This window comes from Saimiri boliviensis, chromosome 1 (assembly GCF_048565385.1).
Source record: "Saimiri boliviensis isolate mSaiBol1 chromosome 1, mSaiBol1.pri, whole genome shotgun sequence".
In the NCBI taxonomy this organism is placed as follows: Eukaryota; Metazoa; Chordata; class Mammalia; order Primates; family Cebidae; genus Saimiri; species Saimiri boliviensis.
This window is the reverse complement of record NC_133449.1, coordinates 32,992,440-33,018,472: the sequence shown is the minus strand read 5'-3', so window position 1 is coordinate 33,018,472 and position 26,033 is coordinate 32,992,440. Positions and strand designations below refer to the sequence as shown.

Here is a 26,033-nt window from a genome sequence, read left to right as displayed (position 1 = left end):
TATTAAGCAAAACACTTCTAAATAATACCCTGGTCTAAGAAAAAAAATTACAATGAACTTTATGAATATTTTATGTAAATAACAAAATATATCACAACTTATACATGCAAATAAAGCCATTCTTAGAAGGAAATATATAACTATAAACACAAATATTAGAAGATTGAAAATCTAATTACATAAAGATCTACTTCAAGTAGCTAGAAATAGAGACAATTTAAACCCCAGAGTGTGAATATAAAAAAAAAATAGAAAAAAAATAAACAAATACAAAAGCAAAAATTAATAAAATAGAAAAGAAAAATAGAAAAAAATCAACAAAAGTTGTTTCTCTGAAAAGACTAATAACCCTAGGAAAACTGATCAAGAGCAAAACAGAAGCACAAATTACTAAAATTTTAAAAAAGACATCACTACATTATTATACAGAGAAGAGAATATTATACATAACTGTGCAAATAAATGTGCAATTTTACCTAAAATGGATAAATTCCTTGAAAAACAAAACTTAGTGAAACTGACATGAAAAGTCAAAAGCCTGAATATTATTTTATCTGTTAATGAAATCTTAACTGCAATTTAAAAACCTTTATAACACATAAGCACAAAAACAAAATAAAGCAAAAACAAACATACCAGGCACAAATGACCTTACTGGTGAATTCTTCAGAGAATTTTAGGAAGAAGTTACAACCTCAATCCTAAATAAACTTTTCTAAAAAACAGAGTGAGGGGATGCTTCCAAATGCATTTTATGAGACTCTAATGATCTTGACTTCACAGCTTCATAAGGACATTAACAGGAAGAAAAATTAAAGATTAATCTCTCTCATGAACACAAATGTGAACATTCTAGACAAAATATTAGTAATTTTGTCCCAGTGATATATAAGAAGGATGCTATATCACGGCCTTTGGGTTTATTATAACAATGTGAGAGTATTTTCACTAAATAATAATAATAATAATATGGTCAGAATATGTACGTGATGTGGGTGTATAGCTACCATCCTAGACCATGATAGAGAAAATATGAGTCCAGAAGAGCAAAGCAACAAAATATTGTCTGGGTCCCTGTATTATCGGCCCTAGATTACTGAAGCTTAGACTGTTCTAAGGAGAACAAACTTTTATCTTGTTTTAAAATCCAGTTGATGTAATTTACCACATTAACAGAATAAAGATGAAAATAATGTAATTATTTCAATAGATGCAGAAAAGCCATCTGTTAAAATTCAAAACCATACATGATAAAGAACATTAGTAAACCAGATATAAAAGGGAATTTCTTTATATGATAAAGAATATCTACTAAGAAAAAAAAAACCTGTGGAAAGCATCATATTAAATGTCTTCCCTGCTGATATATCAGGAAAGAGACAAGCAAGCTGTTACCACTTCCAGTCAACATTGCAGTAGAGGTCCTAGACAGTACAGTGAGACATGAAAAGGAAATCAAAGTATGCTTATCAGAAGAGAAGTAATAAAACTAGCATTACTGATATAACGTAATTGTGTATGTAGGAGATACAAAGAAATCTGCATATAAACTACCGGAATTAACAAGATTTAATTAGCAGATTTACCAAGGTCATGGATACCAGTTCAATGTACAATAATCAAATTTAGCTCTATATACTAGTAACAAACAATTATAAGTGTAAAAAAAATTTAATATCATTCACAATCACACACAAATATTAAAGACCTAGGAATAAGTCTTAAGTAAGCTGTGCAAGACTTTATACAAAAATCTCCAGCAAAACACTAAGACAAATGAAAGAGACCCTAATAGAGGGATGTGTTGTATTCAGATTAGATGACTCAATACTGGAAAATGTCAAATCTCCCCAAATTGATCTATTGATTAAATGCAACTCCAATAAAAATCCCAGCAGTTTTGTAAAAACTGATCGCCTAGTTATAAAATTTATATAGAAATAAAAAAACCAAGAATAGCTGTGACAATCTCAAGAACAGAATTGAAGAATTTAGAATTGACAGCACAAAACATTAAAATTCATAATAAAGCTACTGTAACTAAGACAATGTACGATTGGTTAAAAAGACAGATAATACTATTAAATAATATGAATAATGCAGAAATATATTCATATATATTTGACCCCATGGTTAACAAAAACATTTTACATTAGTGGGAAAAAGGCACTCTTCTATAAAGAGTGATGACCTAATTTGACGTTCATTTAGGAAATGAAGAAATTTTGACCCCTGTTTCTTACCACATGCAAAAAGCTTCAGGGGCCTTACAAATCCAAATTTAACATGTAAAACAATAAAGCTTTTAGAAGACAACAAAACAGTACCTTCATGACTTTAGGGTTTGCAAAGATTCTGGATGGAAAAAAAACTGATTTGAAATAAGATAACTAAAAAACCGGACTTCATTAAAATTAACAACTTGAGTTCACCTTAAGTTGCCATTAAAATAGTTGTTTTGAGCACTTCAGTTTGAAGAAGTTTGTGATGCAGAATTACATAATAGAAACAATATCCATAGAGCCAATAAAGGCATGACAAGTTGTTAAAGATATATCTTCACCAGGGAAACACAAATTGAGACCATAATGAGATACCTTTACTCAGTATGGCTTAACCTTAAGGGGAACCAATTATTGATGATAATGTGGATCTGAGACTCTCATCCTTTGCTGGTAGCTATATAAACTGGTACTCTGAAAAATTGGCTATATATATGCAAGTGAAACATACATATATATTCTATGACCCAGCAATTACACTTCTTAGTGATATCCAACTGAAACTAGTGATTATGCCCACTAAAAGACATGTTCAAGAATTTTCACAGGAAGTTTATTCATAAAAGCCTCAAATAGGAAGCAAGCCAAATGACCATCAATAGTAAAATGGATACGTAATACAGTATGCAATGAATACTATGTAGCAATGAAAATAAATGGACTACTACCTATGACAAGACAGATGACACTTAGAAATATAATGTTGAATGAAAGAAGCCAGACACAAAGGCATACATATTATGATTACATGTAGCTAATGTTCAAAACCAGGTGATATGGTTTGAGTGTGTCGCCATCCAAAAATCTCACCTTGAATTGCAATCCCCATAATCCCCAGGAGTCAAGACCAGGTGGAGGCAAGTGCTTCATGGGATTGGTTTCCCTAATGCTGTTCTCATGATAGTGAGTCTCATGAGATCTGATGGTTTTATAAGTGCCTGGCATTTCCCCTGCTTGCACTCACTCCATCCTGCCACCCTGTGAAGAAGGTGACTGCTTCTCCTTTGCCTTCCACCATGACTGTAAGTTTCCTGAGGCCTCCCCAGCAATGAACTGTGAGTCAATTAAACCTTTTATATTTAAAATTACCCAGTCTCAGGTATTTCTTCATAGCAGTGTGAGAATGGATTAATACACCAGGCAGAATGAATCTACAGTAATGAAGTCAGAATAGTGGTAAGTATGAGTATTCCCAATACTGAGGATAATGAGGGTAGAGAATAATTATAAGGAAGTTCAAGGGAGGTTCAGGAAGCTGGTTACTAGGTATGCACACTTTATAAATGCTTGTCAAGCAGTCGCCTTATGATTTAGGCACTTTTCTACATGCATTTTAAACACCAACTTAAACATTTACTGGAAAAAAAAAGAGAGAGAGAGATAATCCACACTGCTGCATTTCCTGGTTAAAGACCGGTCTTAGCATTTCAAAAGCTAATTTAGCTTCTCTATTTCCCATGGGTTAGAGGTATTGTGGCACATATATTAGACTGAAATATTAAGGCACTCTGAGTAGTAATTTTGACCACCACTTCCTATCTGCTTATTTTAAGACATTCTGGAACTTATTTTTCTCCAAATGCAAAATGAATAGGAATATAAGCAAAAATAAGAAACATAGGTAATTTAATATAGCTTTCCTTAAAAACTCAACTCCATTTGTACATGACAGAAGAGTTATTTGAATCTTCTGTTTCCAGTATTCTACTGTTCTTTAGTCTTGTAGAAGGTGATGGAGAATTATTATGTAATTTAAAAAATCATTTTCTTAGAATTATAACAGCATTGTTATGTATCCAGAACAGAATGAAATCCTAATAATAATTATAAGATATTAGGCTTTGGAATTATGAATGTTTTAAAAAATAATGGAAGATGGAAGTAGGACATATTTCATGTACAAAAGATGGGTCACAGCTTACTGTAAAGCATTCATAAGGAGACAATGGGTCTGGATCAGTCCAGGTCTCCAGGGCCCTCACTGGACTCATTCCTTCCCCGGAGTCTATCTGAACCACTGAGAGTGGGCTCCCAGGCCTGGTCCCTTTCCCTACTCCACAGGCCCTTTCAAACGTTTAAAAATAAAAAGTAATTTTTTTTACATAAGGGTATAATATAAAATTCATTTTTAAACATTTTGATTTTTTTTTGAACATCAAGGAGTCCTAAGAATTTTTAAAGTATTTAAATTATATCAGCCAGGTGCTATGGCTCACACCTGTAATCCCAGCAGTTTAGGAGGCCAAGGTGGGCAGATCATCTGAAGTCAGGAGTTTGAGACCAGCCTAGACATGGTAAAGCCCCTCTCTCATTAAAAAAAAAAAATACAAAAATTAGCCAGGCATGGTAGTGCATGCTTGTAATCCCAGCTACTGGGGAGGCTGAGGCAGGAGAATTGAACACAGGGGGTGGAGGCAGCAACGAGCTGAGACTGCAACACTGCACTCCAGCCTGAGTGACAGAGCGAGACCCCGCTTCAAAATAAATAAATAAATAAATCACATCCCTTATTCTCATTTCCAATAGGCCTTGAAGACAAAGAAGCAGGGTAAATGTATAGAAGGAGATTCTTTCTTTATTTTCCCAAATAAGGTCAAGCATGAAAATCCTCATGGCAGAATTCAGTTTAGATTAAGTGTTTTTTTTTAATCCAAGTATGCCAGCATTTACCTTTTGAACTATATTGACAAGCTCATTCAGTGAATGACCACAAAATGGGGAAAGTGGTTTGTTCCAAACAGTTTTCCTCATTGAGGGAGCTCACAAAGCTCAGGTTTTGTATCTGGAAAGGGCATTAGTGTCATTAACAACTTTGGAAACATGCAGTTTGTGCTGGGTATGCATCTTCCAACTCCATGAACGGAGAAAAGGGGTGGAGCTGGGGGGCGCTGTGTGAAGAAGCCATTTTGTGTGCCAGATGTTTGTTCAATTACAATACAACCTTGATATTATACATGAAAATTCAAAACTGGGTATCTGGGACATTTTGAAGCAATATTCTGAATTAGACGGAAAAGTAGTATATATTTAACAAAACACACAACATATTTTTTTTAACAAAAACAAAAACCATAAACACTATACCATAAGTCATCTGCGATTCTTTACAGAAAAAGAGAAAGTATATTTATAAATTTAAATACATTTTATTACTGTTTTTTCCCACCATGGGTTGACAGTGTCTAAAACAGAAAAAGTGTATGAGGAGGATTTGAATTTGTTATAGAAAAGAACCTCCTAAAATTTCTAAAAGAAAAAAAGAAGAAAGCCCCCAAAATCCACTTTTCTACTCCTGTAGGTAAAGAATTACAGTTTAATTCTGTCCTAAATAAATTCCATGATGTTCAGAAAAAAGTTCTTTAGATATTAAAATAAAATCTTAATTTGCAAATTTCTTCTAATTACTCACAAAAGATAAATGTGAATTATACATTTTGTTTTACACTGCTCTAAGTTTTCAAAGTGCTCTATTACTTTGTCTTTACATAAATACATATAACCATTAGATTGCCTCTGAATTAATGTAATAGTTTCACATATCTATACCTGGGATTAAGAAAAATAAGTGTCTTCTAAATTTAGATCCATGCTGTGAATGTTCTCTTCTCATATAGCGTTTCTCACACTAAGAGGTGCTGCCAGTGAGGACGGGGAGAATGCCCTAAACACAGGCCAAATATATCAAACCCCAAATTCATCTTTTTGACACTAAGGCCCCAGAGGCAACATAAAATCAGCCAAAAAATTCTCACTTTTTTCACTATTCTAATTTTTCTCTTTCTATATTCAAATAGGAGGCCAAGAAAGATCAGTTACAAAACCACAGAAAATAGACCATGTACCTCTAGAAATAACAGCTCCAATGCTCAAATGCAAACAAGCATCAGTGCTGGCTGTCAGCTTACTAGTACTTGATTACAGGTAATGACCTGAAGCTGGAACTACTTGTGGGTGAATGGGAGAGTCATGAAACTCTTGAGGAAAACAAAGGGTGAAGAATTAAAGCAAATTATGTGTAAGTGAGTTACTATACTATGTTCTATGTGATTTAAAATAAATTTGAGGTTAAAAAATAGAATATGGTAATTCATCAATATCAGGACATGAACTTGGAAATGTCATACAATTTCCTTCACAAATACTTATTTAATCTTCATGTTATATATATTGTAAGCACTGACAATATAAAAATAAAATAGTTGTTACATGTTTTCCTCCTTTTAGTTGCTCACATAGTAAAGAAACCAATGACAATATAGTCATTCCTTTGTATTCGTGGAGGATATGTTCCAAAATCCCCAGTGGGTGCCTGCAACTGCAAATGGTACTGAACCATATATATACTATCTTTATTTTTCCTATACATACATACATACATACCTACCTACCTACCTATGATAAAGTTTAATGTATAAATTAGGAACAGAAAGAATTAATAATAACAAAACAGGACAATTATAACAATATACTGTAACAAAAGTTATGTGATTGTGGGCTCTCTCAAAATACTGCAATATTTTTGGGTTGTGGTTGACCATGGGTAACTAAAGCCATATGAAGTAAAACTGCAGATAAGGGAGGACTACCGTAACTAAGGTACTGGTATAAGAAGTGCTAAAATAGTAACAACAGCTCACATTCATTGACTATGTTCTATGGGCTACTCCATTCTCAGCAGATACTCGCCAACACACATTACTATTATTATTATACAGAGCGGGAACTGAAGCACTCAAGGTTTAGTAACTTACCAAGTTCACACAACTTGGAAGTGCTGGAATAAGAGTTCAAGCCCACGTAGCCAAACTCAACAGCCAAACTTCTTCACCACTATCAACACCTAGTAGTTATGCAGGGTGTGTATTAAGAGAATTAAGACTTCAAAAAACAGGAAAGGCTTCACAGAAGTGCACATCACGTTCAGGTTGGGGTAATCTCATTAAGAATGTTTCCTAGTAGTCCATGATGAGCTATAGACTCTCACTGCCTGCCTTCATTCATTCACAATACGTATTGTGCCCCAACGAATTACAGATGGTCTCCAACTTAGGATAGTTCCACTTGGGATTTTTTGTTTGTTTGTTTGTTTGAATTAAGACTTCAAAAAACAGGAAAGCCTTCACAGAAGGGCACATCACGTTCAGTTTGGGGTAATCTCATTAAGAATGTTTCCTAGTAGTCCATGATGAGCTATAGACTCTCACTGCCTGCCTTCATTCATTCACAATACTTATTGTGCCCCAACTAATTATAGATGGTCTCCAACTTAGGATAGTTCCACTTGGGATTTTTTGTTTGTTTGTTTGTTTGTTTTGAGATGGAGTCTTGCTCTATCACCCTGGCTGGAGTATAGTAGTGTGACCTTGGCTCACTGTAACCTTGGCCTCCTGGGCTCATGTGACTCTCCTGCCTCAGCTTCCCAAGTAGCTGGACTACAGGTGTGTGCCACCACATCTGGCTCTTTTTTTGTATTTTTAGTAGAGACAGGGTTTCACCATGTTGGTCAGGATGGTCTCGAACTCTTGACCTCATTTAATCTGTCTGCCTTGGCCTCCCAAAGTGCTGGGATTACATGCATGAGTCATTGTGCCTAGTAGATTTTTTTTACTTTATGACAGTACAAGAGCAATGAGCATTCAGTAGAAACTGTACTTTTGGAACAACCATTCTGTTGTCCACTTTCAGTGAAATAAATTACATGAGATATTCAATACTTTATTATAAAATCAGTTTGTTTTGTACTAGATGATTTTCCCTAACTAGAGACTGGTATAAGTATTCTGAGCATGTTTAAGCAGGCTAGGCTAAACTATAAGGTTCGGTAGGTTAGGTGTATTTGATGTATTTTTGACTTTCCATTTATGATAGGGTTATGAGGACATAACCCTTTCATAAATTGAGTAGCATCTGTATTCCCAAAGGCATACAGAACTGTAAAAAACACAGAGAACAAATTCCTGTTTCACTGGTCTTAAAGTCTAGCAGTGGAGCGTGACAAGGAGCACTAAACAAGATAAAGAAGTAGAATAAGTTGGTAAAGAAAAAAAGCAAAAAAGAGAACAGGAAGTGAATTAATTCATTCATTACGGGGTGAGTGAATCTGAGAAAAGAAAGAAACTGGTTTACTAAAGAAATAGCATTTAAAGAGGGACCTATAGGAGCCAAGAGGTAACAATCTTGTACTATACTTCTCATTCATATGTTTCCTCACTGTAAGATGTTTATTGCTGCCAAAATTATACCAATTAATACTCAACCTACTTAAAGGTTTATTGTGAAGATTAAATGAGAAGACAGATGCAATGCACTTAACATAGCACCTGGCTTGTAATAAGAACTCAGTGAATGCTATTATACATGATTACTGCTACTGTTTTAATAAAATCATGCAATCAGATATACAATGATCTCCAGTCCACTGATACTGGGAGACCAAGATAGCCATTTAATATTTGATCAGATGTCTAAAAAGCAACTGTTTCTGGAATACATGTATGAAGCATTACAGTTTAGCTCTCATGTACAAGAACACTGCTTATAATAACTTTCCATGATGTAAAAAGGACTGAGGTTATTGTGACATCAATGGAGTCACCAAAATACAGGCAAGACACCAAGTGCCCAGAGAATGAGTGGGTGTCAGTATAAGGTACACAGGGTCAGCTAGCCTGGTCACAGACTTCAATTTTTGGCAGTCTTGTGCCTAATTTTTGGCTGCAAGGAAAGTGTTTACTTCTCCTTCTATGAACAGATGATTTCCATAGCTCTGGGGTTTGAAAAGGTCGGCAGTGATTAAAAAAAAAAAAAGGCTTAGGAAGAGCTCTCAAATTTTCTGCTACTGTTGTGAATTTCTTTATACAAATGTTGATATATGGAAGACAATCAAGCAATGCATGGAAAATCTGCATTTCAAGTCCAAAAGCAGCTCATTCCAGAAAAATTTCCTCAGCTCTCTCCCTAATGATTTAAACACCCATTTTCACTCACTTCTGCAGAAGTACATTCACAGGAAGAGTGAGTGTGAACAGTAGCCTTTATAGCTTGAAGCCACTTTCTTTCTTTACCTAGAATGTTGATCCTTTTTTTTTTTTCACACATGGAAGAGAGTGGATGCTATTGTTATAATTCTCTCAATTATTAAGAAATAACTAAACTCATTATCTCTTAGTAGACTTTTCAGTTTCAGACCTGCAAACTCCTAAAAACCTAAAAATCTTTGGGCTAAGCACACCAGATGAAATATATTACTGTGTCAGAATTCTTCAGTGTCCTACTTGGCTAAATATTTTTCAAAAATATTTTCTCTCTGGTGATAGAAAGTTCTATACCCATGCCACAAAACCACCAACTGCCTTGGAGCACTATCAATCATGGCTTTATGCTTTCATTCTTCCTTGTTCATAGAAAAAGTACCTAAAAGTGTGAAAACAAACCTGCTCCCAATTTGTTACTTTTTTGATTTGACAATGTTGCCTTTATTGTGTTTTCTGGTTCCCAGTGAATACAAAATTAGCCTGAGAGTTTGAATTCATATTCTCTCGGTTGTGATACACTATTCTCAGTATACTTCAACAAACTGGCAATTTTTACCAGTTTCCATTTCAGATGAATGTGTAAGCAAGGAGTGGTTTATAGTAAGCACCCGAGAGGGTTATGGGATTAGAGTCTCTATCGATGTTTAGCAATAGGACTTGACTCTTGAATACTTTGGGTAACATACTGTGCGAGTCAAGAGTTCAGGCTAGATGTTACAAGAAGTCCCCTTCCAATCTTGCAGTGCTCAATTTTTCAATCAATAGCAGAATTGTTTTTGAAAACTAGGAGCAGAAGCTGCTGATCCCATACTCTGTCCAGGGTATTATTTTGAAAAGTGAGAAATAATATCACCATGATCATCCAAGAGAGGAAAATATAGGAGTGGAATATACAATTATTAATAAAATGAAAGGTTTTCATTTTTCCTTTCGAATAAAAAAATGGGTAATGCCAAAAATATGTCTGAGTTTTAAAAAAGATTTTAAGAGCAGTTTTAGGTTCCCAACAAGATTACACAGAGAGTTTCCATTTATATCCTGTTTCCCTCAGGCTGGCCGCCAGCCTTTCTCACTGTCAATCTACTACTGCACGAGACCAGTACGGTTGTTATGACTGAAGAACACTCATATCGTTATCATCCAAAGGCCATAGTTTACATTAAGTGTTTACAACTCTTGGTGTTGTACGTTGTCTGATTTTTTTTTTTTTTTTTTTTTTGAGACGGAGTTTCGCTCTTGTTACCCAGGCTGGAGTGCAATGGCGCGATCTCGGCTCACCGCAACCTCCGCCTCCTGGGTTCAAGCAGTTCTCCTGCCTCAGCCTCCTGAGTAGCTGGGATTACAGGCACGCACCACCACGCCCAGCTAATTTTTTTTTGTATCTTTAGTAGAGACGGGGTTTCATCATGTTGACCAGGATGGTCTCGATCTCTTGACCTTGTGATCCACCCGCCTCAGCCTCCCAAAGTGCTGGGATTACAGGCTTGAGCCACCGCGCCCGGCTCGTTGTCTGATTTTTTATTTTTGTCTGGACAACAGAAATTACGTTGACAGTTGGAAGAAAGTCCTCAGCTGCCATCTCGTGCCCTCTTATCTACCTATTGATAGGCTTTTTATCACTTAGGCAGTAGAAGACCAGTCTGAACATGACAAGCACTTAATATGGCTTCATTTCTTCACTCAGACAGAAATTTTTAGTATTTCTTTCACTTTCAGCAGCAGAATAGCTGATTCTGACCACCCCATTTAGCAACAAAGCAGCTTCCCACTTCTTGATCTACCCTTCAGGCCCCTCATATTGTGCTCTACCCTTTCTTTCTTTCTTTTTTTCTCCCCACAGTTTAACACACTTTCTTTTTGAGATGGCATCTTACTCTGTGACCCAGGCTGGAGTGCAGTGGCGCGATCTCGGCTCACTGCAACCTCCACCTCCCAGGTTCAAGCGATTCATGTGTCTCAGCTTCCTGAGTAGCTGGAATTACAGGCATGTACCACCACAACCAGCTAATTTTTGTATCTTTAGCAGAGATGGGGTTTTACCATGTTGGCCAGGCTGGCCTCAAATTCCTGACCTCAAGTGATCTGCCTGCCTCAGCCACCCGAAGTGCTGGGATATGGGGGTAAGCCACTGCGCCCGACCTTTATCACACTTTCTAATATCTTAGCTATCTATTAGTTTATTGCCTCCAAGTAAGTGGGGATCTTTCATTGTTCTTCACTGACAAGACCCCAGTACTTAGAACAGTGGATGGCATACAGGTAGACACTCAATAAATATCCATCAAATGAAGGAATGACCGAGGATGCTTTTTCTAAAAGACAAGACATCAGGGAGTGATTCTGGCCACGGTTTGGAGGCCTACTTAGCCATGACTAACCAAGTCTGGTCAGCACTGGAGGTAAAGGTGCCCAGGTCCTATAAGCTGCTGGTGCTACCTCTGTGTGGCTGGGCTCCTTAGGGTCCCTGTTAGAAGAACGTGGCCGCTCTATCATGTGAACTGAATGGAGTGCATAGGGGGCCTAGAGATGAGTGATATGCCAGATTCCACGGCAGTCACACAAGCCCTTGCTCAGTCTGAGCACGTGACTGGAAGAGCCTGGTTGTTCCTGGCTGAGTGCAGCAAGCAAAGAGGCGTGGAAAAGATGCGACACAAAAGTCAGAGACCAGGGGGTTTTTCCCCATGGGCCAGGGGACAGATGTGGTGACCTCAAAGAATATGACTATCCCAAGTTTCCCTAATTTTCTGCTATGGACATTCAGATGAAGAAATCAAATCTCACTCAAGTCAGTTTATGAATGCAATCATAAGATTTTTTTTTTTTTCTGTTTTTGAGATGCAGTTTTATTCTTGTCATCCAGGCTGGAGCACAGAGGCATAATCTCAGCTCATTGCAATCTGCTTCCTAGGTTCAGGTGATTCTCCTGCCTCAGCCTCCTGAATACCTGGGATGCCCAGCTAATTTTTGTATTTTTAGTAGAGACGGGGTTTCACCATGTTGGCCAGGCTGGTCTCCAACTCCTGACCTCAGGTGATCCACCTGACTTGGCTTCCCAAAGTGCTGGGATTACAGGTGTGAGCCACTGTGCCCAGCTGGGTTGTTTGTTTTTTTTTTTTGGCTCTGGCTCTGTCACCTAGGCTGGAGTGCAGTGGCACGACCATAGCTCACTGTGGCCTTGAACTCCTGGGCAAGCAATCCTTCCTCCTCAGTCTCCTGAGTAGCTGGGACGACATGGCCACCATGTCCGGCTAATTTTTTTTTTTTTTTGAGACAAAGTCTCACTTTGTCACCCAGGTTGGAGTGCAGTGGTGTGATCTCTTGACTCATTGCAACCTCTGCCTCCTAGGTTTAAGTGATTGTCATGCCTCAGCCTCTCAAGTAGCTAGGAATACAGGCACCCGCCACCATGCCCAGCTAATTTTGGTATTTTTAGTAGAGATGAGGTTTCACTATGCTGGCCAGGCTGGTCTCAAACTCCTGACCCCAGGTGATCTACCCACCTTGGCCTCCCAAAGTGCTGGGATTACAGGGATGAGCCACCGTGCCTGGCCCCAGCCAATTTTTTAAAAAAAAATTTGTAGAGACAGGGTCTTGCTATGTCATCCAGGCTTGATAATGAGTATTTTTCATGTGAATTAAAATTCTACAATAAAAAAGGGCAAAAGTAAAAAGGCAAAAGAATTACGATTTTTTTGTTAAACAAATGGATATGATCAAATGGAACATAAAACAATGAGCTGAGTGAATGAAAACGTTTCCTTTGTTTTAATACACAAGATAAAAGCTTTGGCTATAGAGTGAAAAGAAGGTGGGAAGAGGAGATGAACCATAACTGAGATAAAAGGGAAATGTAGCAGAAGAAGTCAACCAAAAGGGTCCTGCTCCCCTGCAATTTCCTGACATCCAAGTCTGGGATTTGAAAAACGTAACCTGTGTATTGTATTATATATGGCGTGTTACATTCTGCACTTACTCATATCCATAAAGGGTAACTATGCTATGTTATAAACACTTAATGTATCCTACACATACTATTGGCTTATTTAACCCCAATTCCCCTAGAGGAAAGTAGGCTTCATGTAGGCAAGAACTGTGTTTTGCCCTTGGAAGAGGGCCTGGAATCAGATAGGAGCTCAGCTAATATTGGTTCTGTGAATGAATAAATGACAAATAGCTGCTCACCTACCATCTACTTCTCACTTTACTTGAACTTGGAATTATACCATCTTTTATCTTACATGGGAGAACCACGGTGCTTCTGCTTCCTCCCCCAGGTATGTATCCCAGAGTACCATATACAGATTGAGTATTCCTTATCCAAAATGCTTAGGGCTATCAGGATTTTTTTTTTTTTTTTGGTGGGGATGGTGGTAATTTTGGAATGTGTGCATTATTCTTACCCGTTGAGCTTCCCTAATCCAAAAATCTAAAATCTGAAATGCTCAATGAGCATTTCCTTTGAGCATCACATCTGCACTCAGTTTTAGAAGTTGGAGTGCTTTTGATTTTGGATTTTCAGATTAGAAATACTCATCCTACACATGTAAGGGAAGGGAAGGAGCCAGTGGTGCCATTTTTATTTCTATAGAACCCATCATGCTACACTTAAGACAATTCATGTTTACAGAGTTTGCCTCTTCATTGTTGTTCATTAACTATGACTACATGCTGACACTTCTCCAAGTCACAGGAAATCAGGGAAGGGCCCTCCTTCCTTTAGCTTTGCAGGGCTTATTTAGCCCTGCTTAGAGCAGGGCAGGTCAACCCTGGCGTCAACACGGCTTCAGCTCCTCAAGCAGGAGCTCAGAAGGAAGTCAGTAAATGGGCATAAGAGTGCCAGCCACTCCTCAGTGTTAATTCAAGTACTATGTAACACTGCTCCATTGCTAAATTTCAATAACACATCAGTCTCACTGCTGAATCCTGATCACATGAGCTGGCTTTGTCCGCAGCACAGCTAGAGGTAGAATCAGGACATAGCACGACTGCCGTAAGTTTCAGATGAAGTCTAACAAAGGAAACTTTGGACCAATTTAGAATATTGGATTAAGCCCATAAATAATAAAATCCATGCAGAACTTATTTCAGAAAGAGAATAACATGCATAATAATTATGGAGATTTCTAGTTATACTACCATGTACAATACCAACATAATATTCTAACTTGGGTTTCATTACTTATAAAATTGTCCGGTTTCTGGAGTCAAGGAAGTATGGATCAAGCCTCAAAAAGGGTATACTCAATGAGTACAGTAATTTATAAAGCAATACAAGTTTTCTAAAATCCCCTTTTTAAATTCAAGTCTTTGCCAAGTAAATGACCAACAAAAAGAGAGCTGCAACTAAATTACAGTGATTACGAAACTCTCAAGTTGCAGAAATCCGTGTTAAAAAAGCACAGAATTCAATAAAAATGGGTAACTACAAAAGGAAAAATAAATATGAACATATTTATATTTGGTATATTCTTTCAGAACAACAGCTTTGACTAGTGAGCACTTGAGGTCACTTACATTTTTTTTTTTCTGAATATAATTTTGCATGGCACAACCATAAGCAGTTATACCAGGGACAATTTTTCTTTTTCTTTTTCTTTTTTTAATTGCATTTTAGGTTTTGGGGTACATGTGAAGAACATGCAAGATTGTTGCATAGGTACACACATAGCAGTGTGATTTGCTGCCTTCTTCCCCATCACCTACATCTGGCGTTTCTCCCCATGCTATCTCTCCCCAACTCCCCATCCCCCGCTGTCCCTCCCCTATTTTCCCCCAACTGACCCCAGTGTGTAGTGCTCCCCTCCCTGTGTCCATGTGTTCTCATTGTTCAACATCCATCTATGAGTAAGAACATGCGGTGTTTGATTTTCTGCTCTTGTGTCAGTTTGCTGAGAATGATGGTTTCCAGGTTCATCCATGTCACCAGGGACCATTTTTCAGTGGTGGCCTTTACCAGGCATGATTTAGAGCTAAGCAACAAAGCGAACCTGCATCTTTCTGGAACTTGTGAATTCTGCAAATCTATTTCTCAGTAACTTGGATGGGCCTGCACCTTATCCCTCCAGTGGAGGACTACTGTAATCTCTGCAGAAGAATGTATGCATGCATAGAGTGTCTTTTCTAAAAGCTCTGGTCTCAAAGTTCTAAATATAAAATTAACATAAAACTTGAACCACTGAAGCATGGATTTCTTGTAAATCTCTCATCACCCACATTATTATGTTGCCTTCCTCCATTTCCCAACTTCCCATCCCTTCCAAATCCCTCAATCTGTTACCCTGAACTCTCTCTCTCCCAATTCAAGTCAAATCTGGCATCCATGTTTTGTCTGCTCAGCAGGAGGGTAATTTCAACAATCTCCTGCTTTTTATAAGATCAGTTGATTCCTCCCAATATAATAATTAGATTCAGATGAACCTGGTTGCTGGCACTCAGCTTGGTTCCATTGTGGTACTAGCAAGGAGCAGATACTTCCTGTTGCATTATTTTTTAGAGCAAAGAATCTGGGCACTATCTTAGACCCAGAATAAAACTTTTGCAATTTACTTCTTTAAAATATAGCTGAGTTTCGATAACTAGATTCTCAAAAGAGATCAACTGAAATTATGATGGCAATCTTTTCAGTTTACTTTAAAAATGGTTCAGTAAATTATTCCTCCATTTAGCAAGCTATAATAGGTCATCGAGAACACAAATCTTATGAAAATAACCAGTGCTGTATCCTTGCAAACATACAGAGGTTTCAAGTAGGACGCCAACAGCATTATCTTAACATCTTACAGCTTAATTAGCTTTTAGGAGATAATAAATACGGACAGTAAATAAATACACTGCTTTGGAAATAAGGATATTAGACGAAGAATTCTAGAAGATCTGTTCACAGTGACACAGAAGAATCAAGAATCTTGCTCTTGTCGCCCAGGTTGGAGTGCAATGGCGAGATCTCAGCTCACTGCAACCTCCGCTTCCTAGGTTCCACTGATTGTCCTGCCTGAGTAGCTGGGATTGCAGGCACCCGCCACCACACCCAGCTAATTTTTGTATATTTAGTAGAGATAGTTTCACCATGTTGGCCAGGCTGGTCTCGAACTCCTGGCCTCAAGTTATCTTGCTGCCTCAGCCTCCCAAAGTGCTAGGATTAAAGGTGTGAGCCGCTGCTCCTAGCCACAAGACAGTTTTTTTTTTTTTTTTTAAATTGAGTGGAGTCTCGCTCTGTTGCCAAGGTGGAGTGCAGTGGCGTGATCTGAGCTCACTGCAACCTCCGCCTCCCAGGTTCAAGTGATTCTCCTGCCTCAGCCTCCCAAGTAGCTGGGATTATAGGCACATGCCACTATGCCCAGCTGATTTTTGTACCTGTTAGTAGAGACGGGGTTTCACCATGTTGGCAGGATAGTCTCAATCTCTTGACCTCGTGATCTGCCTGCCTCGGTCTCCCAAAGTGCTGGGATTACAGATGTGAGCCACTGCACCCGGCCAAGACATTTTTTTATAAACAGAATGATCAAGACAATCTACACGAAGCACAATCAAAGCAGGGACAGTCTCGGGTGAAAGGGAAGTTGCCACAGTTTTCCTTCATGTCTCCCTCATGCCTCCTATCAGTCCCTGCATATTTGGACTCATTAATTTTATACCAGTTGTGGAGCCATCTGTGAATGTTTTTATCATCATAACCTTAGGTTATCCCATTTATAAATCCCAGCAACCCCTGAGCTATGCTTTCGGGTGTGGGTTACTTTGATGCACATACATGCTTTGAGGCTGTGAATTATGGAGTACCTCTTAGTGTCTTCAAGTCTTTCTATAAGTGAAAGCAATCTCCTCTCTTCTTTATCACACAACAATATCATTTCGTATGGTTTATCTTACCTTCACATGTACGGCCATCTGCAGAGATTGAGAAACCCTGCTGGCAGACACAGTGAAAAGAGCCCTCTGTGTTTAGGCACTCCCCTTGAGGACCACAGAGCCCTGGATGTTCGCATTCATTAATATCTGTAATTTAAAAGAGAGTCTTAAAAACTTGAAAAAATTGGTTTTATCTTCATATACCTCTATCAAACAGATGGTAAAGAAATTTATTATGACACGGCTGGACATTTATTTAGTGGCCCAACTATATCATTTGTCCATAGATCACAGGACAAGCTGAATTATGAGAGAGAAACTATTTAGGTTGACCAAGGAAATGGCCAATGTTCAACCATTTTGAACTGCAGAAAAAAGCAATTTCATAGGTTCAACCCAAAGCTACCCTTATCTTAGACATATAGTGGCTTGAGGAATACTCCATAACTCTGAGAGATGCTCTCCATTGGTGAGAATGCTGCGTCCTCCTTTGTCCTCTCCCATTGCCACACACGCAGTCGTTAAGAGTCTGTAGTACCTTCCTACGTTCCTACCTATCCATCCCTAGGATGCAGGCTTCCTAAGGGCAAGGCTAGACATGTCTTATTTACAGTATTTGGCTCATAAACAGCACTTCGCAAATGTCTGCTGAATATATAAATGAAATAGACTCCAACCTGTAATTCATTGGAAATGGGTAATAGAAATAAAATGCAAGTAAAAGAAGGTCTATTTATTTATTTTAGAGACAGGGTCTCACCGTTGCCCAGGCTGCAGTGCAGTGCAAGATCCCAGCTCACCGCAGTCTCAAATTCCTGGGCACAAGTAATCCTCTCTCCTCAGCTTCTCAAGTAGCTGGTACTAAGGTATTAGTCCCATGCCTGGCTAATTTTTTTAAACTTTTTTTGCAGAGATGGGGTCTCACTATGATGCCTAGGCTGGTCTTCAACTCCTGCCCTCAAGTGATCCTCCTTGGCCTTGCAAAGTGCTACAATTACAGAGGTGAGCCACCATGTCTGGCCAAGAAGGCCTTTTAGACTATGGAAATTCACGTTTGCATGGCTTTCCAATGATGAAATCAGCGAATGAGAGCTTAATGCAGTGTCTACCACACAATAAAGGGTCAATAAGCAGTAACCACTATTATGAAGGCTCACGAGCAGATCATGCCATAAACTTGTGTTGTCCAATTTATGTTCAGCTTGTCCTCACTGTGAGTAATTGTGTTCCCCATGGCCAGGGTCATGGGGTACTTATAAACATTGATAACACATGGACTGTTTACTATAAGGAAAATGCTCTTTGAAACCAGTTCTAATTATATTGGCTAACAGTACCCCAAATGACAACATAATGCACCTAGAGAAAGGTTCACTTGTTCTCAATGGTTCTGATATGCAAATGCCTAACTGTTGGCTTACTCAGCTGTGTCCATCATGACACTGATGGCGCCCTGAGAAGTGATTTCAGCTGAAAAGCTCTGAGTTCCCGATGCCTATTAAGTACACTGACAGGGTCATATGAATGTTTGTCCCTCACAAAATTTCTCAGTTATTTTCCTTCTCTACTAACTGAATGGTGACTGGTGAAGCTTCTTTTAGTTAATTGGGATCATAAAAACGATTACATGTCCTTAGCAGCAGCATTCAGGTGGCATAGCTCTACTAAAGTCATTTTCTTCCTGAACTCTCCTAGGCCCTCCCTTTATCTGTTACAAAAGAGGTCTTCCATACAAGAACCCACGCGAATACTGCAAAGCTTAATAAGAACAGGGAAAAGGTACATATTATATGTTCTTCCTATTGGCTGCTAGAACATGCTTGGCCACTGACCCAGTGGTCCTCAATAAAGTCATCTCTTTCCCTACAGCCAGAATCTCCTGAGGCTCTTCTTTTCGACTTGCTGATCTTCCTGTGCAACAGAAATTCTAACAATTACTGATTTAAACATCTTCCTTTATTAATCCTGAACTCTTTACCCTTCTATCTGCCACATAATTTCACATTATTTGGCCTGCCCATTGCTGAATCAAAATAAGAAACCAAGCAGGAATTACTCATACTTTCTTAACAATTCTCCTATTCTTGTTACTGTCACTAATTTTTAGATATTTCAAGGAAGGTCAATGAATCATTTTCAACTTACGTATTTCTCAATATGATTTCATCCTGTGAAATTCTTCTTTTATAAAAAACTTTGATAATGTCTGTTTTCTACCTATCGATACTACCTTAGATTGACCATATTTTTTGAATTTTGACCTCCTTTTAGTCCTCAGATCCATTCTTTATTTACAACCTGCTGCCCAATAAACCTCCATCTGAGGAAGAAGGCGGTATGAAGTTACTCTAGCCTGGAGATCAAGCCTAGGACCTACATCCATCTTATTAAGCCCTAGCACTACCTGACATCCCTCTTCTTAACCTTCTTATTTTATCCTGTGCCTCAGTATGGTCCTTTAAATACTATATGCTTTCCAACTTTGCCTAGGGAATAATGTGCACAAAGTTTCTGCATCAATAAAGTCGCTGTTTAACAAATAATTGTCTAAAAAGTTTGATGAAAGGAACTGAAGATGAATTCCTAGACTTTTTTTTTTTTTTCCAGGAAACTGCTAAGAAAGAACAACATGAATATTTGGAACTAGGGAAACATATGCATTCAATTTGGATTGTACTTATTGAGGCATTTCTGAACTATGCTGCTAGTAACTTCGAGCTGAAAGCCAGACTCTATTTAAGTTGGGTTTCTTTCATGGGTCCGCGATTCCACAGAAATCCAAAATTTGGCATGCGTAAATCAAAACATGAAACTGAACTGCATTTTGAATCTCAAATGTATCCTACCACATTTCTAAAGAGACTATTAACATGGAATTTCCATATTGTCTGTATATGATCATTAGTTTTGTGTGGGAAAGAAAATCTTAAACACGCTTCCAACTGAAAATGCTTTACTGAATACAGAAGTATTTTCAGAACATTAGGTAAAGTTTAAAGTTTATCACACACTGTTATTCAAACATGTCCATGGTTATTAGCACTGCCATCAATTATATTTTCAGATTTTAAACAAACTCTGAAATCTACACCTCTCTACAGAATGCCTCAGTAAGTACAATCCAAGGGATGTACCTATGTACATGATGAAGGGATTAGAGAAAACTAGGCTACTAACTTCAGGCAGAGTGAAAGATCACAAAACTGCCTCTAGTGACAGAGTGAAAAGAGATAATTCAAAATGATGTGAATATATATGCCATCATATACAGCTTCTAACAGGAGATGGTGGGTGATAAAAGAGATTCACAGACACTATTCTTTAAACAGTACTAAGACCTACTTCAGAAATGCTTCTCATTTATTTAGATTTACATTTTTCAGACATATTAACTTATTCTGGAAAAGAGGAATAAAATGACAGAGAATGAAGTCAATTTAATAATTATTGAGTCAACAAAACCCAGTATGTTTGGAGTAATCACATATTTGAGAGGTGATATCACACCACAGACACACATTTAATATACTGAGAGAATAGAATAGTGCAATTAATGAATCAGATAACTAAATTAGTTCCTTGTGATTTAACTCCAGAAGTTAAATTTATGCAACATGAAATCTCGGTCCATTTATATTAAGATTTGGTTTTGCCTGTATTTCCCCAAAAAAAATTGTGATGAGAAGAATTAGAAAATATACTTTTAAGTCAAAAAGCCTATAATAAAAACAAGATTCAGGGTTTGGTCTTGTGTGTGTGTGTGTGTGTGTGTGTGTGTGTCTTGGGATTTTCAAATAAATCAAGATTCATTTTGTTAAAAGGTAATAGTCCCCAAATGGAAATATTCTTATATACATTTATAATTCAAACGTTCCTTCTCTATTGCATTAAATCTAACCACATTTAATTTCTGCATTAAAAAAATTGAATTTCACCTTATTGCATCAGGATGGTGAATAAATACATGATCTCAAATGAGAAATCTTGCAATTTTTAAAATACCTGTCTTGGGTTCACATCAAGTACAGGAAGGTGTATGTTTAAATCTTGGAATCAGCAAAGGAATTAATTTTTAAAAACCTTGTGTTCAAAGGTTTATGTTTTTTCCTATCTCTGACACATGGCTGGGTGTGACTGGTGATACAGATGTATAATATAATTCCAGTGCCATAACTTAGACAGTAGACACCATCTTCTCCTACAAGAATACTGTTATTTGGCACATGTGAGAGGAGATATAATTTATGGCATTACAGAATTTTTAAAAAGCCATACATATTCCGTAATAGTGGATAAAAAGTAACTCTAACTATTTATTTATTTATTTGTGCTTTGGGATACACTACAGTTCCATAATGGTAGAGAAACAATAAGAAAAAATAGTATTTGTCAGGTATCAGAAATAAGTAGATATAAAGGTAAATAAAAGTGTGAATCTTCAGTGGGAAAATATAGATATGGGTTTACTAACACTAGTAAATATAGGAAAGGTTTTAGGGCAAGTCAATTTTGGGATACAGAATCCAGAGAATGTAGTTCTTTTAGCCATGGTGTTGAAATGACTCAATGGGCTGCTTAACTTCACTGTCTTCTTTCTTTTGGCTATAAATGTAACAATTAAGTGGTATGGCAATGTAGAGAAGAGCAGTGGGAAAAGATCCTGAGTTCATCGACTTTACCACTCACTAGAGAGCAGCATACTTATCTTATTGGAGCCTCAGTTACTCATGCACAAAACGAATACAAGAAAAGCTACCTCTGAAGTTGCTGTAAGAATTCAAAGAGATACCAAGATACCTGCAGTACTCAGCACACTGAAGAAACTCAGTTAAAGCTGTTGTGATTATTCTTGTTAGTACCTGTGTTGTGCTGCTGTGTTTTTATTAGTATTCTGTGTCTACTGTACTGTTTGGAAGATTAATTGTGACAGCACTTTGAAAAAATGTAAAATCCCCTTCCTCATGATTTTGATCAAAGTGAGTCCTCTTAGGAAGAGAAAAAGCAATGGTGAACTGGGCAAAGTGGCTCACCTGTAATCCCAGCACATTGGGAGGCCAAAGCGGGTGGATCACAAGGTCAGGAGTTCTAGACGAGCCTGGCCAAGATGGTAAAACCCCATCTTTACTAAAAATACAAAAATTAACTGGACATGGTAGTGGGCACCCATAATCCCAGCTACTTGGGAGGCTGAGGCAGGAGAATCACTTGAACCTGGGAGGTGAAGGTTGCAGTGAGCCGAGACTAAGCCACTGCACTCCAGGCCTGGGTGACAGAGCAAGACTCCATCTCAAAAAACAAACAAACAAAAACAAAAAAAGCAATGTGGATACTGGGTAAAAACAGAGAGTCAGAAAAAGACAGTTCAATATCACCTATGAGACAACATAAAATATGCCCATAAAAGACATAAAAAAGCTGTAAGATAATTTTGAACCCAGAACCAAGGTTACAGCACGGAAGGAACAGCAAAGTACAGGTGATCTCAGCATGGAAGTACTCAGAGTGAGGACATGGCTCTGATCTGTGTGAGTTTCAGCTGACACCATGTTGGACAAAGCAACACCCTCCTGCACTTGATGCAGACCCAGGACAGGTATTTTAATAACAAATATTGACATAGATTATTTACATATAAATTACATGGCAAAACCACAGACTATCATCAGGAGGCATGGCAGAATTGAAGAATTACGTAATGACTGGGGATGAAAAGAGTGAGAAATACCTTGACATGCTTTATTGTCATCTAGCTGGAATCCATCCGGACAAGTACAATCATAGGACCCCGCAGTATTAATGCAGTCCCCTCTCTGGCAAACACTCTTGTCCTCCAAGCATTCGTTGATATCTAAAAACCAATGTAAAATTTTTAAAAGACTAAGTAAGCCACATATCAGAAAGTTAGACATTTCTCTTACATGTAAAGGTACACAACTTTACGTCATTTATAATACATTAAGTACATGACAACTTTTTAAATTTTTTAAAAATAAAATATTTTGAAAGTCTTTACACTTTGAGTAAGAAATGGAACTTTTTTTTTTTGAGACAGAATCTCACCCTGCAACCCACGCTGGAATGCAGTGGCACTATCTCAGGGCAATCTCTGCCTCCCTGATTGAAGCGATTCTCATGCAACAGCCTCCAGAGTAGCTGGGATTATAGGCACTCGCCACCACGTCCAGCTAATTTTTGTATTTTTAGTAGAGATGTGGTTTCACCATGTTGGACAGTCTTGTTTTGAACTCCTGACCTCAAGTGATTCACCTACCTCGGCCTCCCAAAGTGTTGGGATTATAGGCGTAAGCCACTGTTACTGGCCAAGAAATGGAACTTTTAAACATCAAATGAAATTAAATGGAAAAGGAAAAGGAAAATTCTGTAGCAAATAATAATTTACTTGATTATGTTGTTGGTGATGATAAAGATTGAGAATACTTAAAAAACACTAAGTATATCTTGAGCAACACTTGATCTATTTATACAAGCTCCTGTATTACGCATTATAGAAAAAAATTTAAAAGATTTTAGCATGGTCCTTCCCCCCAAAGAGAAATGCTTGTTCAAAGAAACAAACTGTATTGTAAACATAAACTATTATATTGTTTTATAAGTCCAAATCAATGCAACATAAGAATTGTCACCATATATAATTATCTGACAAAATAATAGTTACAACTTTAGGGGTCACGTACATTCAGACAAAGAGTATCATAAAGTTTAAAATAAAACTGGTGTGTAACAGAAGCATATTTGTAAATTTACTTATGGTAAGTTTCACAATAGGGTAGAATATGGGGGAGTCAGAGGAAGGACTTTTGAATAGAAGAACAGCAGGAGCAGAAAACTCGTTTAAATCACTTATTCAGAAGCTGTAACAAAGACGTTTAAGGTAGCCTGGATTTTAAAAAATGTATATATTTATAGCATATGTGCAACTAAAAGTGGTATACATAACCAATAATGAGTTTTTTAAAAGTCTGGGAGAACGTAAGACAATTAATGACCCCCCTTTACCACATGAACACTGGGCAGAGCTTTCTCGAGGGCTGCTGATTACCATGTTTACCCCCAGTCAAAGCTCATTATTCCTAATGCACTGCACGAGCTCTTCCTCTGCTGTGTCTGTGAGGATTGAAGTTATTAGCGCTGAAGAAAGCTAAGGAACAAAACCTTCTTTGTTTTCTCAGAATTTGGCATTTTGTGGCATTTCTTGCAAATAATTATAATTGCTGCCAAAATATGAAAGATTCCAGGAAGAAGTGAATATGGAGACTGTGGCCATCTGTCTACACGCCCCGCTGTCTGGTTCAAGTACAGGGACACCACATTTCACTTTTCTCATAGAACCCAATCAATCAATTAACTGGCTTCTGTACTATTCACAGGGCAAACAAAAGAGAAATAAGAAAGTACCTTATCACTTCCTTCTATCAAATAAAAACAAGTTATTATGATGACGGTTCACCCAGAATTAAAATGTTTACGGGGACTGACCCTAAAACATAAAACACAGGTGATGTGACTTTGCCTCAGTTAAGGCAGGTACTTACTTTTTCTTTAATATGTTTGTCAAGCTTTACTGAAGTATAATGTCCATAAAATAAATTCATCTATTTAAGAGTCAGCTTTACTCATTCTCCTTCTGATGAGCATTTTGGGGGATTTCCATTTGGGCCATTGTGAATAAGGTTTCTATAAACATCTCTATATTCATAAGTCTTTGGGTGAACACATGCTTTTACCTTTTTTGAGCAAATACCCAGGAAAAGGATGCCTGGGTCATGGAGTAGGGTTATATTTAACTTCTGAACAATTGTTTTCTAAAGTGGCTGTAGCAATTACATTCCTACACGTAACGTAGGAGAACTCTGATTGTTCCACATTTATTCTAATAGCTCCACAACTATTCTAATGGGTGTAGACAATCAGTTTTTACATTAACCTTTCTTTCTATGCTTTGTAGCAAATAAAGATAATGAAGCAAGAAGAAGCATATTTAATCAGTGGCATTATATTAAAAACTCTTGATCTATTTATTCAAAAAAGATCATAGAGAATCCTAATATAAATTTCTGCAACAAGAAAAATGCTTTGTAACCTATATGTTTACCTCAGCAAAATGGAAGCATATTGCTCTATTCATGCTACTGGGTTTTTTTGTTGTTGTTTTTGTTTTTTTGAAACTAACTCTCACTCTATCACCCAGGCTGGAGTGCAGTGGTGCGACCTCGCACACTGCAACCTTTGCCTCCCAAGTTCAAGCGATTATCCTGCCTCAGCCTCCCCAGCAGCTGGGATTACAGGTACCTGCCACCGCGTCAGGCAAATTTTTGTATTTTTAGTAGAGATGTTGGCCAGGCTGGTCTCGAACTCCTGACCTCAACTCCTGGCCTTCCGAAGTGCTGGGATTACAGGCGCGAGCCACTGCAACCAGCCCTGTTCATGATACTTTAACGTAATTCGATTTTCATTTATTTTCCAAAATCTAAGAAAAGTAATGAATGTGAGGGAAAAGAGCATTATTTTAAGTGTTTATAAATAATTGTATACATTAGAAAACTGACCATACGCTAGGGTTAGGTTTAGTTTAATTTTCTTTTTCTTTTTTTTTTTTTTTTTTTGCAAGGCCTTTATCTGTCTTCAATGCAATAAAAAGTAAGTTGAACATTGAGAGAGCCCAGCATGGGATTGTTTTGTACCACCACCTGGGGTAACGTGAAAGCATCTATTTTTCTTAGAAGTTGAGTAACAGGTTTTAAGGGCAGGAACAGTGAATCGATGTCATCTTTCCACCAAGACTGAGCTTTTGAGGTCACCAACTACTTGCAGCTTGCTAAAAATCCCATAGTTAACTTTTGGTCCTTCT

General features: G+C 37.6%; 1 protein-coding gene across 11 annotated transcripts in view; it reads right to left on the bottom strand.

Annotated features, from left to right (window-relative positions):
* Positions 1 to 26,033, bottom strand: part of LTBP1 (latent transforming growth factor beta binding protein 1) — a 476,883-nt gene that overhangs the window by 71,639 nt on the left and 379,211 nt on the right. For all 11 annotated transcript variants that reach the window (XM_039478754.2, XM_039478757.2, XM_039478764.2 and 8 more), the window contains 2 exons: positions 22,890 to 23,012; positions 17,186 to 17,311 (listed from right to left, as the gene is read on the bottom strand). In XM_039478754.2, coding sequence (XP_039334688.1) covers positions 17,186 to 17,311; positions 22,890 to 23,012 — 249 coding nt within the window. The remainder of the gene's footprint in view (positions 1 to 17,185; positions 17,312 to 22,889; positions 23,013 to 26,033) is intronic.